The sequence below is a fragment of the Octopus bimaculoides genome, chromosome 5 (genome assembly GCF_046866305.1).
Source record: "Octopus bimaculoides isolate indiv1 chromosome 5, ASM4686630v1, whole genome shotgun sequence".
NCBI classification, from domain to species: Eukaryota; Metazoa; Mollusca; class Cephalopoda; order Octopoda; family Octopodidae; genus Octopus; species Octopus bimaculoides.
In genome coordinates, this window is record NC_142932.1 from 89,652,483 (window position 1) to 89,665,688 (window position 13,206).

General features: G+C 36.1%; 1 protein-coding gene across 50 annotated transcripts in view; it reads left to right on the plus strand.

Annotated features, from left to right (window-relative positions):
• LOC106869124 (sorbin and SH3 domain-containing protein 1) overlaps nt 1-13,206 on the plus strand; it is a 487,488-nt gene that overhangs the window by 450,884 nt on the left and 23,398 nt on the right. For 30 of the 50 annotated variants that reach the window (XM_089352588.1, XM_089352582.1, XM_089352574.1 and 27 more), the window contains 2 exons: nt 1,471-1,515; nt 12,861-13,001. In XM_089352588.1, coding sequence (XP_089208714.1) covers nt 1,471-1,515; nt 12,861-13,001 — 186 coding nt within the window. The remainder of the gene's footprint in view (nt 1-1,470; nt 1,516-12,860; nt 13,002-13,206) is intronic. The other 20 variants (XM_089352590.1, XM_089352584.1, XM_089352578.1 and 17 more) reach the window with 1 other exon arrangement.

Genomic DNA, 13,206 nt, shown 5'->3' on the forward strand with positions numbered 1-13,206 from the left:
CCCTCTGTTCATGGCCAGCACTTAATTCTTACTGACTCAATCTTCTGCTGCTCTGAACTAGCTATATGAATATTGTCTCCACCCTCTTTACATCCTTCAACGCATTAACCTCAATGGCACAAACGTCAAAATCAGTTATCCCTATCACCTTTAAACTACAGGCATTACTTTTCTCTTCCACTTTATCTTCTTTCTATTCTAAAGAAAAAAAAGAAAATCTGAAAACTTAACCCAATGAGCCATTTTAAAATGTCTTTGTGTCTGTGTTTTTGTCCCCCCACTACTGCTTGACAATCGGTGTTGGTGTGTTTATGTCCCTGTAACTTAGCTGTTTGGCAAAAGAGACTGATAGAATAAGTACCAAGCTTTAAAAAAATATGTACTGGGGTCGTTACATTCGACTAAAAATTCTTCAAGGTGGTGCCCCAGCATGGCCGCAGTCTAATCACTGAGACAAGTAAAAGATAAAAGGTTTAAGTTAAAGCCTTCCATTGTAATTTTATATCAGAATCTTTTCCTGTTTCAAACACTACTTTGATAATGAAAAGTTAATTTTCTTTAAAATCTCTCCAGATCGTTGATTATTTTCTAAATGAATTGAAACAGAAATGTGGTTAAAGGGTTAAAATATAGTTTAGGTAAATATTTTGAGACACTCTTATGGAGTTTTCCTAACTCATTAATTAATATAGGTTTCACAATACAAGTCTTCCTCGTGAAGGTCAAGAAATACTTCAGGTTTAATCAGTTCCTGACTCTACAAATCCCAGTTAAGATCCAAAATGCATTACACATCTGGGATGCCATAACTGTTAATTAAATACATGTATACATGCATATGTGCATGCTTGCACATGTGCACACACACACACACACACACACACACACACACACACACACACACTGCATCCAAAAGAAAGCTATCCATGTGACAAGGAATTATCTACTCACTAGAAGGAATGTCTCCTCACTCTGCCTAGTTTGTTACTTCTACAATGGTGTCTTCTTGGAACTACCGAGTTTAGACATCACTCTCCCCTATGTTCACTCAACACATAGGTTTTCCCTTTTCTCACTATCCATACTCTTAAGTCCACATTAACCACTTTACTACATCCTTCCTTCTCAAAATGCCAACCCTCTGGATTTCTCTCCCATTTGTAGATGTTGAACAAAATGTTTAAACCGAACATCATCCATATCAGTCCTACAAGTTTTAGGAAGCCTTTGAAATTCATTATTTGCATATGATTTGCATTATATTTTTTTTGATACATGTATTTCATTTTTTAAATCTTCTCTCATCGTATTTGGTCTGTCTATGCTTCATATTTTTTCCTTTATGCCATGATCATATTTACAGCTCCTTCAAATTTTGTGTCTCTGAATTTTATAATAATACTAGTTGTAATAATAATGTAAATGAATAATTAATTGAATGCCAAATTTCCTTATTTCTTGCCATTTCAGTAAAGCGAGCCCACTTCGTATAATTTCCTATTCTAGAGATTTTGGGTAAGTGGAAGTATAAGCTAAGACAAAAGCAAATCCTTCCCTCTCTGTGCACCCACCTCCAGTGGCTGAACCCACCCAGCTGTGTTGTTCCTTTTCTATGGCTGTTGTTTTTGTTGTTTAGCAAGTGTTGCTATCTTAATAATATGCATATGTTTGCTCTCGGTGTTTATTTATTTAATTATGTATATTTACAAACACATGCACATAAGTGTCATTATTAGTATAAGTACTAGAGTCAGAATAGGTATTGGGGTCATTTCAGAAATGTGTAGCCCTGTACCTGTGTAATAGTAAATAAATTAATAATATTATAAGAAGAGTGTTGGGTAACAGAAATACTGGATCTATTTTAAAACGGGGGCCACATTTTTCATTAATGTTTTACGTAGTGTTTTTGGTACGGAAAGACTTTCAAACTTCGTATACTTATTTATTTTGTGTTATAGAACAGAAAAATATTTTTGTATTCGAATTTATTTCATGTAAAAAATTGTCTTATTTCGATAATTTCAACCAATCACTGACAAGTATTCAGTTGTTTATATTTACTCCTTTGGCTGATTAAGCGATGTAAAGCGTATTTAATCTCCATACCTTCGTTTTATTTGCTTTTTTCATTTTAAATTTGCTTTAACCCTAACCCTAACCCTAACCCTAGGGTTAGGGTTAGGGTTAATTGTTTCAGAATCGTTTGTTTATGTAGTCGGCACTTAATGTATATCGGCTGAATGGACGTCAGTGATTGGTTGAAATTACAGAAATACGACAACTTTAACATGGAATAACTTATGGATTTCTTTTTTTTTTTAAGAAGACTAAGAGAAAAAGATGTTTTATATGACACATTCTACCAGTGTTCTAAGTTTCAAAGTGTTTTGTTAATGAAAAATGTGGCCCCCGTTTTAAAAAAGATCCGAAATACTTGAACACTGGACCAAATACTTTGCAACATTTGATTACATTTCTTTATAAATTCAACATTTTTGCAAGTTAAAAAAAGTACATCTTAATTGTATAATTACACAGTGTTCCCACTACCTACAACAGTAAGCTGCATCTACTCATATATAGTGTCTATTTGGTGTAATGTAGACCAAGCCAGTAAGGTTTAACCCTTTTGATTCCAATTCCACCTGAAATTCTGTTTCTATGATATAAAATTCCCCTCTTAAATTAAAACTGTCCACCTTAATTTCATGTTAATTTAGGTTCTAAACACCAGCTTATTAATGATTAATGTTGTTTTTACTTAAATTCTTTTCTAATTTCAAAATTACTTTAAACAGAATCTGTACATTTCAACAGAGATATGGAAACAAAAGGGTTAAGTGGTTGTCTTACAGACCACAGACCAAAGTTGGTCACAGGAAATGAACCATTTCTTCTTTGTTCAGCAAACTGATAGTCTGGTACCTCACCCCAGCTTCACCTCTTGTAACATTATCTTGATAAAGGAGTAATTTAACCTTGACAATACACTCACTGTTGGTGAATGTGTTGTCAGTCAATTTACCACCCTCATTGACACTATCACTGTGTATATAGTCAATCTATATACCATCTACACAAACACACACATGCATACATCAACACTGTCAGGGAATATATCATGTAGTCAATTTACCCCAACCTCCTCCAATAGCAGTAACCATATTGATATTTCAAATGGAGTCAATTTACTTTTATTGTTGATATAATCTTAAGAAAAGTATGAACATCACAGTCTCATTCACTCAATGTCTTTCCAATATAATTATGGGGGCTTGAGCCTGAGAAATAGAAATTTCAATTATTGTTAAATTTATTTCATTGAGGTAAAAAAAAAAAAAAGGCAAATAGAAATGCAAAACAAATAAGGTTATTTTATAACTTTCATAAAACAAAATTTCAGTTATTCAACTTAATTGTGCTTTTTCATTTTTTGTCTTCATTTCTATTTATTTCCTATTTTTATTTTTATTATTTGTTTTCTTTGTTTAATTTTGTTTTATTCTTATAATTTCCGCTTCTGATTTAATTGTTGACCTTGTTAAAAGACCTTTCTGTATCATCAGTTCCATGGGTATTAATGTATCTTTCCATAGGATTCATTTGTTTAAACTTTTAATCTGGTGTAACCTAAAGACAGTTGATCAATGTGTTAGAAACAATTATAGTAATAATATAAAATTACTATATTAAATTTTGATTTAAAAGTCAGGCATAGCAGTGTGGTAAGAAGTTTGCTTCCCAACCACATGGTTCTGGGTTCAATCCCACTGGAACTTCATAACTCAATTTAATATTACTACCTAGCTCTTCGGTGCCTTGAGAAGATTTCAATTTGTTATAAGCTTTCAACATCAAGTCTGAGGTTAATCTCATACACTGATGTGCTGCATCCTACTCTGGAAACCCCTGAATTCTGGTTTCTCTCCTATCCACCCACACTTCATCAATCTTGGGACTTTGCAAAAAGATCATGGGCATTGCCCTTATTACTCTGACGAAAACACACATATATAGGCGTAGGAGTGGCTGTGTGGTAAGTAGTTTGCTTACCAACCACATGGTTCCGGGTTCAGTCCCACTGCGTGGAATCTTAGGCAAGTGTCTTCTACTATAGCCTCGGGCCGACCAAAGTCTTGTGAGTGGATTTGGTAGACGGAAACTGAAAGAAGCCCGTCGTATATATGTATATATACGCGTGTGTGTTTGTGTGTCTGTGTTTGTCCCCCCCTAGCATTGCTTGACAACCAATGCTGGTATGTTTATGTCCCCGCCACTTAGTGGTTTGGCAAAAGAGACCGATAGAATAAGTACTAGGCTTACAAAAAATAAGTCCCGGGGTCAATTTGCTCGACTAAAGGCAGTGCTCCAGCATGGCCACAGTCAAATGACTGAAACAGGTAAAAGAGTAAAAGAGATACACAAACCAATCAAAAACTATTGTCTTTAATGACATCAATTAGATTTTCAAGCTAAATTTCCTTATTTTTATAATTTTAAAATTAAAATGGTCGTTTAAAACAAAATTTTATTGCTTTAGTTATGGTTTATCATATTTAATTTATATTTCTTAACTTGGTATTGAACTTATGACATAGAATGGTCCTATATGCATGACTAATGTTGCTTCTCTCACCAGTGCCAAGTATTTTATTGCTCACCTTCCTTGTCAGTTTTGCATGGTGGAAAGCTAAATGTGTTTATATTTATTAATTTTCCAGTTTTTTTCTTTTTTCACCATGTTGTGTGTAATGTGTCTCTGAAATTGTTTGTTAAAGTCAAAATTACATATTAAAAAAATACGGATTAACAATAACGGTAAATTCCCCAAACATTATCATACAACTTTAAACAGGTTTTCCTTGTTTCATTTTGGTCTCCATTTATCTTTTTCTTTTCTTTTTTTTTTTTACATGGTGGCAATCCAATTCATTTTCTTGTACCCCACTACAAACATTCTACTATTATCAATATTATTATAATAATTACAATTTATTGATCTATTTTGTTTGTCTAGCAGACGCCTGCCTCTCTCTGTAATACTCTTCTTTCTTCCACTCTGACTTTCACTATTTTATTATTATTGTTTTTTTTTTGCATTTTGTTGTATTTGTTTTATTTATTATTATTTTTGTTTTTAGATTTGCAACATCTACATTCCTTCGATCTGTCAGTGTTCAATATACAATTTCAATGTTGCTTTGTTCTTTTGTAAATAATCTGTTGCTGACTCATCAATATTTTCTCTCCTTTCTCTTTTCCCATCTCTGAGCATGCATATCTAAGCTATTTCTCTATTTGACCAAAATTAAGTCATACACAAACCCTATGTATTATAAGCTAATTGGCACTGTCCAAGCCATGCATCTTGAAGTGCATTCACATCTATGACACAAGGTCTTCACTATAAACCTTATTTGATATCTTACTTCCATGGGGTCTTCTTGAGCAGAGCTGATCACATCTATGCAACACCACCAGAGTAGTTTATACAGTAGATTGTATTTACTTGTTGATGATGATGTTCAGTCACAAGTCAACCAAAATACAGCAATATATAGTTAAAGGCATTCCAGCTGTGATCTTCTTTACTTTTATTTAGTCATAGTGTATCTAGGATGATGTTATCAAATAAGTGTCTTGTTTATCAAGACAGTTGGCTGTGATTTGAAGGCTCTTTGGTTGCTATTTCTCAGAGGTCAAACAAATATTCAGACAGTCTTTTGTTGACTCAGTTTTATTTAATTTAAATTCAGTGTGGATGTAAACACAAATGGCTCAAATACCATAGTCAAAAGAGAGCACTCAGTTACTCAGTTTTGATTCTCTTTCATATGAATCATTGTGTTCCTGGGTTTATTACATTCCTGTTGCTTATATGTAAATTCTATTTATTTATTTTGCCTCCACTCTTCATTTAGAAAATATACACATGATGCTGGTGCTCCAACATGGCCTCAGCCTGCTGACTGAAACTTGTAAATGAGTAGTTTGGTGTAAGGTAGACCAAGCCAGTAAGGTTTAATCCTTTTGATATCAGGGTGGATGTAAGTAATACAAGGCAGAATGAGAAAGTGTTAAAATTAAAATTCATAGCCATTGCTTGTGAGTCAAATTTTGTTGTATTAAACTCATTTCATCTGCATGTACAGCATCATCACTTTGGTTACAGACAAGTGTATACTGATGATTAAATGTTAATTATTTCATTTACAACTCAAACTATATTCTTTTATTCGTTTCAGTCATTTTGACTGTGGCCATGCTGGAGCACCGCCTTTAGTCAAGCAAATCGACTCCAGGACTTATTGTTTGTAAGCCTAGTACTTATTCTAGATAAAAATACTAATCTACTTTATATTACTTAATAACAGTCAGCCTCCTGTACATCACTTGATTGATTAAAATTTGCTAATTATGAATTCACACAAACACTGCAAAAGCATTTTGTTCTTTACCTGTTGTTAACTGAAGAAGTTCCAGGTATGGAAGCAAGGTCTAGAATCAAAGGGAAAAACCAAAAGTCATAGTAAGTAGGAAGGCAGACAAATCACAAATCCCTTCAGATAGATGGCCCTGCTCAATCCATTGAAAAGGTGTAGGTAGAAACTCCATGAGTGTAAGCTTTGGACACGGTGCAACAACATCAGAGGAAGGTTAACAAGGAAACTAACTTTTGTATGTGGAAGGTGCACAGGTGCAATAAATGCTGAAAATGCACAGAAAATAGACTCCATCATCTGCCAGAGGGACAAGCTAAAGATAGTAAGATAGCTTCTGCTATCTAGGTGACCAAGTTAGTAGTAGGGGTGCCTTTCTCTTAGAGTGAAAGACAGATTGTTTGATGCCTATGTGCGAACAGCTATACTGCATAGCAGTGAAACATGGGCTATGACAGCCAAGGACATGCATAGGCTTGAAAGAAATGAAACCAGTATGCTTTGCTGAATGTGCAATGTCAATGTGCATGTTCAATGGCATGTAAACATCTTGAGAGAAAAGTTAGGTATAAGAGCAATCAGATGTGGTGTGCAAGAGAGACGACTGTACTGGTATGGACGAGGACAGCTGTGTAAAAATAAATGTCGATCTCTAACTGCGGAGGGAACCTGTGGTAGAGGTAGACCCAGGAAGACATGGGACGAGGTGGTGAAGCATGATCTTTGAACTTTGAGCCTCACAGAGGCAATGACTGGTGACCAAAACCTTTGGCGATGTGCTGTGCTTGAGAGGACCTGTCAAGCCAAGTGCACCTGTGCTGGTGGCACGTAAAGAACAGCTTTTGAATGTTGAGCCTCACGGAGGCAAAGTGGCTGGGTTCCTTTCAAGCATTGGGCCTCACAAAGGCAAATTGGTTGGGTTCCTTTTGAGTGTTGGGCCTCACGAAGGCAAGGTGGATGGGTTCCTTTTGAGTGTTGGGCTTCATGGAGGCAATGACCAAGACCTTTGGCATTATGTTGTGCTTGAGAAGACCCATCAAGCTGAGCAAAATTGCAGTTGTGGCAGATACCGGTGTCATGCAAATTGGCACCTGTACCAGTGGAATGTAAACGCATCCCAGTGTCATGCAAATGGCACTCATGCTGGTGGCACGTAAAAGCACCCATTACACTTTTGGAGTGGTTGGCATTAGGAAGGGCATCCAGCTATAGAAAACCATGCCAAATCAGACTGGAATCTGGTGCTGCCTTCCGGCATGCCAGCCCAGTCAAACTGCTCAACCCATGCCAGCATGGACAACAGACATTAAATGATGGTGATGATGATGATGATGATGATCATCATCATCGTTTAACGTCCGCTTTCCATGCTAGCATGGGTTGGACGATTTGACTGAGGACTGGTGAAACCGGATGGCAACACCAGGCTCCAGTCTAATTTGGCGCCTGGTGTTGCCATCCGGTTTCACCAGATGATGACGATGATATATATATATATATATATATATATATAATATATATAATATATATGCGAGAGAGAGTGGGGGATGACAAGGGACTAAGACTTCTGGTGGTTTGCTTTACTTGAGAAGGCATGCCAAGTTAAGTAAAATTATGGCTATCCAAGCACACAGGTATGTCCTCTACATCCCTCTTTCAGCCAAGAGATCCTAATCTTGCAGGCTCATGGGGGCTGGTGCCACATAACTGTACCTATGCCAGTGCCATGTAAAAGCACCTGTGCCAGTTCCACATAAAAGTACCTACTACACTCTGTAAAATTATTGGTGTTAGGAAGGGTATCCAGCCATAGAAACCATGCCATAACAGACAAATGGAGCCTGGACATTTCTCCAGCTAGTCAACCCCTGTTAAACTGTCCTACCCAGGCCAGCATGGATATTGGACGTGCACTTGCTTCATTCACATTCCTCTCTGGAAATGTTGATTTTTATATTCCAAACTGGTTTTCAAATTATTGTCTCTGCACACACACACACACACACACACACACACTCTTTCTCTCTCTCTCTCTCTCTCTCTCTCTTGTGTGTACTTGCATTTGTATTATTTATTTATCTTTATTATTGTTACAAATTCTTAAAATTCTTTCACATTTGTAATATATATTATTTAATTTTTTTAATACTCTTTAAATTGAGATATACACAATTGGTCTTTTTTGCTGAACAGGAATTTCATGCTGTATGAAAATTTGTTACAATTTTATTTATTTATTTATTTATTTCAATGTTGAACAAATTTGATATCCAGTGAATGGAAAGAACTATTTTCTCTCTCTTCCTTCTTGTTTTTTTTTCTCCATTATTTAATATGTTTGTGTATAAACATTATTTATGTCTGTTTGAACATTTAGTATTTTAGTTTCAAGTCAGTAACATGTGTCTATGTAACTGGATATGCATGTGTGTGTGAGCACAAATGGTTGTGGCTAAGCAGTCTCCTTCCTAACCATATGGTTTGGGGTTCAATGCCATGCCTGGCACTTTGGGGCAATATTATAGCTCCCTACTCAATCAAAGCCTTATTAGTAGGATTTGATTGATGGAAATTGAAAGAACCTTGTGTGTGTGTGTGCATGTATGCATGTGTAGGTGCATATATATCTGGCCATATCTCAAAAAATTCTGGCCCATGCGAGCAAAGAAAAATGAATGTTAAAACGATGATGATGAGGATACTGACATGCACACATCACAATTGGAATTTCACTTAGCAAAGAATGCAAACAAAGACACCATTTCACTTAGGCAATGTGTTGAGAATAGACAAAGGGACTCGCACACACATGCACATACATATATAATGTGTGTGTGTGTGTATGTGTGTATACACATACATGCATGGTGAGTTTTTTTTTTCTTAGTACCCATCTGCCAATTCCATTCACAAGGCCTTGTTCAGCCTAATAATAAAAGACACTTGCACAAAGTGCCACGCTGTGTGACTAAAGCCAGAATTACATGACTGCATCTACCATACGTGTGTGAACTCTTAAAACATTCTTCCTTCAGACTTACCAGTATTTACTAAAGTGGATATAATATACAATCTATGGATATAAAGATTTCAAATTTTGGCACAAGGCCAGCAATTTCGGGGCAGAGATAAGTCAATTTTGTTGACCCCAGTGCTTGACTAGTACTTGTTTTATCAACCCCAAAAGGATGAAAGGTAAAGTTGACCTTGGTAAATTTTGAATTCAGAGTGTGAAGACATGAAATGGCGCTAAACATTTTGCCTGGTGAGCTAATGATTCTGCCAGCTCACTGCCTTCACAATCTATAGATATAATGATAGGCCTTTCCCCTTTTATGTTCCAGCACTTAATTTTCCAATTCTTTGTGAACTCGGATTGACATAGGTAAAGTGCAGGCAACCTTTTTTGAGAAGACATGGTTCATCATCAGGTGGGCTGCACTACTAAAAAATATTTGTGGTAATTTTTCGTTAGGTGTGCCATTCAGAAAGTCTCGTGGACCACAGTTTGCTCATGACTGGTATAGATGAATAACACAAGAGCCCATTGTTACTTGATTTCTGCTCTACTTTACTTTCCAATAAAGTCCCATGAGTCATTCTTGGATATATATATACATACTCATAATTTTCGTCTTCGGACAGTTGCATCACCATCACTATGTATATCCATGTATACATATAGATACACTTACTTGTACATTCATACTCGCAGCTTGCTTACCAACCACATGGTTCCGGGTTCAGTCCCACTGTGTGGCATCTTGGGCAAGTGTCTTCTACTATAGCCTTGGGCCAACCAAAGCCTTGTGAGTGAATTTGGTAGACGGAAACTGAAAGAAGTCCATCGTATATATGTGTGTGTTTGTGTGTCTGTGTATGTCCCCCCAACATCGTTTGACAACCGATGCTGGTGTGTTTACATCCTCGTAACTTAGCGGTTCGGCAAAAGAGACCGATACAATAAGTACTAGGCTTAGAAATAATAAGTCCTGGAGTCGATTTGCTCAACTAAAAGGTGGTGCTCCAGCATGGCTGCAGTCAAATGACTGAAACAAGTAAAAGAGTATATATGCACACACATTCACACCCATACACACACACACACACACACACTCTCTCTCTCTCTCTCTCTCTCTCTCTCTCTCATGCATACACACATTAGATGTACTAAACTAAAGAGACTTCAACTAATATCTTCTTTTCTTTAACTTACTCTCTATCAAGTTATTGTTACTTGTTGAAAGTTAAACTATTCAGTGTTAAAATCGGTCATGACTGTTTTGTATTTAATTATTTTGTTCTCTGTGATGTATCAGTGCTATCTGGTTATCCATCATTACTACTTTTTGCAGATTATCACAGATAGGATTCATGAATAATCCTTACTATTATCTTCCATGTTCCACAGCATCCTGTCTGGTTATATGTATTTGCTGACCTAGTTCCATTTATTAATTATATGTCCATCCATTTTCTCACTGTCTTGTCATCTTCTAAATGGTGTAATGAAGTAACAAAAGTTTAGACAACTTTTAGATAACACTTCCCAAGACACTAATCACAGAAGGAAGTTATTCTCAGACCAGAGGCCTGGCTTAAATGCTTGCAACAGTTGACTCCTCTAACAGCATCCATGAGCCAAGTAGTGGGGTTAAACTAGGTAACATATTAAGTCTACTATCCAAAATGTACAAAACTAAATTTTAGTTTCCTTTGTCTACATTTCAAGTTTGTATTCTGCCAGGGAAGATTTCCTCTTCATTCCCCTTTGGGGTTGATAAGATAAGCACCAGTAATGTACTAGTGTCAATCTAGTGACTATAACCCACTTTTATAAATTGGTGGCAATATGCCAGTTTAAAAAAAATTAATACATTATTTGCCCAATTCAGTGAAATAGGAGTGGCTGTAAGGTAAGTAGCTTGCTTACCAACCACATGGTTCCGGGTTCAGTCCCACTGTGTGGCACCTTGTGCAAGTGTCTTCTACTATAGCCTTGGGCCGACCAAAGCCTTGTGAGTGGATTTGGTAGACGGAAACTGAAAGAAACCCGTCGTATATATATATATAAATATATATATGTATGTGTGTTTGTGTGTCTGTGTTTGTCCCCCCACCATCGCTTGACAACCGATGCTGGTGTTTACGTCCCTGTAACTTAGCGGTTCGGCAAAAAGAGACCGATAGAATAAGTACTAGACTTCCAAAGAATAAATCCTGGGGTCAATTTGCTCAACTAAAGGCGGTGCTCCAGCATGGCTGCAGTCAAATGACTGAAATAAGTAAAAGAGTAAATATATTGGTTTCAAATATTGGTACAAGGTCAGAAAATTTCGGGGAGGATTTAAGTCGATTGTATCAACTCCAGTATTCAATTGGTACTTATTTTATGTACTCTGAAAGAACGAATGATAAAGTTGACCTCAACAGAATTTGAACTCGGAATGTAAAGATGGATGAAAAGCCACTAAGTATTTTGCCCGGTGTGCTAACAATTCTGCCAGCTCACCTCCTTAATATTAATAATATATTCTTTTCTACTCTAGGCACAAGGCCTGAAATTTTAGGGGAGGGGGCCCAGTCAATTAAATTGACCCCAATATGCAACTGGTACTTAATTTATCGACCCTGAAAGGATGAAAGGCAAAGTCGACCTTGGCAGAATTTGAACTCAGAACATAAAGACAGACAAAATACTGCTAAGTATTTTGCCTGGTGTGCTAACGTTTCTGCCAGCTTGCCACCTTAATATTAGTAATATATTGAAGAATTAATTCATTCAGCTATAAACACCACCACCACCACCACCACCTTTAAAATGTATGATCTTGGTACCAATGGAAGAAATCAATCTTTATCATTTGAGATGGTGGTTGCTGTGTTTTTCTCACTACTCTATTGTGATTTAAGATTTCCAGAGACTGTCCATATTAATGGCATCACTGTTACTACTATCTAAAGTAGATAAAATGTGTATATGTGATCAGTAAGTTGAGATGATCGAATTGTTAAAATCAGAATAAATCACAAATCTCGACCGTTGATTCCCCCCCATTACAGCATGATGAACCATCGATTCTTGACCTTTTTCCAGCAGGTTTCTTGTCTCTCCTCTTCTTAATATTCCAGTTGTTATTATTGTTATTATCAGTATTATTATTCTTTTCTTTATTAAAGATTATTGGATTGGCAGAATCAATGGAGCAATGGATTAAATGCCTTGTAGTATTTAGTTACATCCCTTGACATTCAAAGTGATTTCGCCTTTTACCCTTCTGAGTAGTCAGAAGATTGATTTAATGGAGTGAACCCTTTCCCTAAATATTGTAGTATGGTGTTTGCTAAATTTTTTCTTCCATGTATTTATTTATTTTCTAACTTATTTTGATTGATTGCTTGTTTATTTTCCTACAGTCCATCCCAGAAATCTCCAATACCAAATGATAGGTTTGAAGAAGTGGTTAGCACACTGAGTGTACCTCCTGAGCGCCGTAGAGGCTTTCAAATCCAGGGAAAAGCAAGAGCACTCTATTCATTCAAAGCCCAGAATTCAAAGTAAACTTTCTTTTTCTTTTTTCTATATTGTTTTTCTAAAAACTTTGTATCTTTCCTTTTTCTCTTCTATTGTTTTCTTTCTTTTTTTCATTTTGCTACATTTTTTTTTAGTATGTTGGTTTCCAGCATTTCAAAAATAAAAGTTTATTGAAAATTATAAAATTTGGCACAATAATATACTTTTCCAAGCTGAATTGCTGGAGTT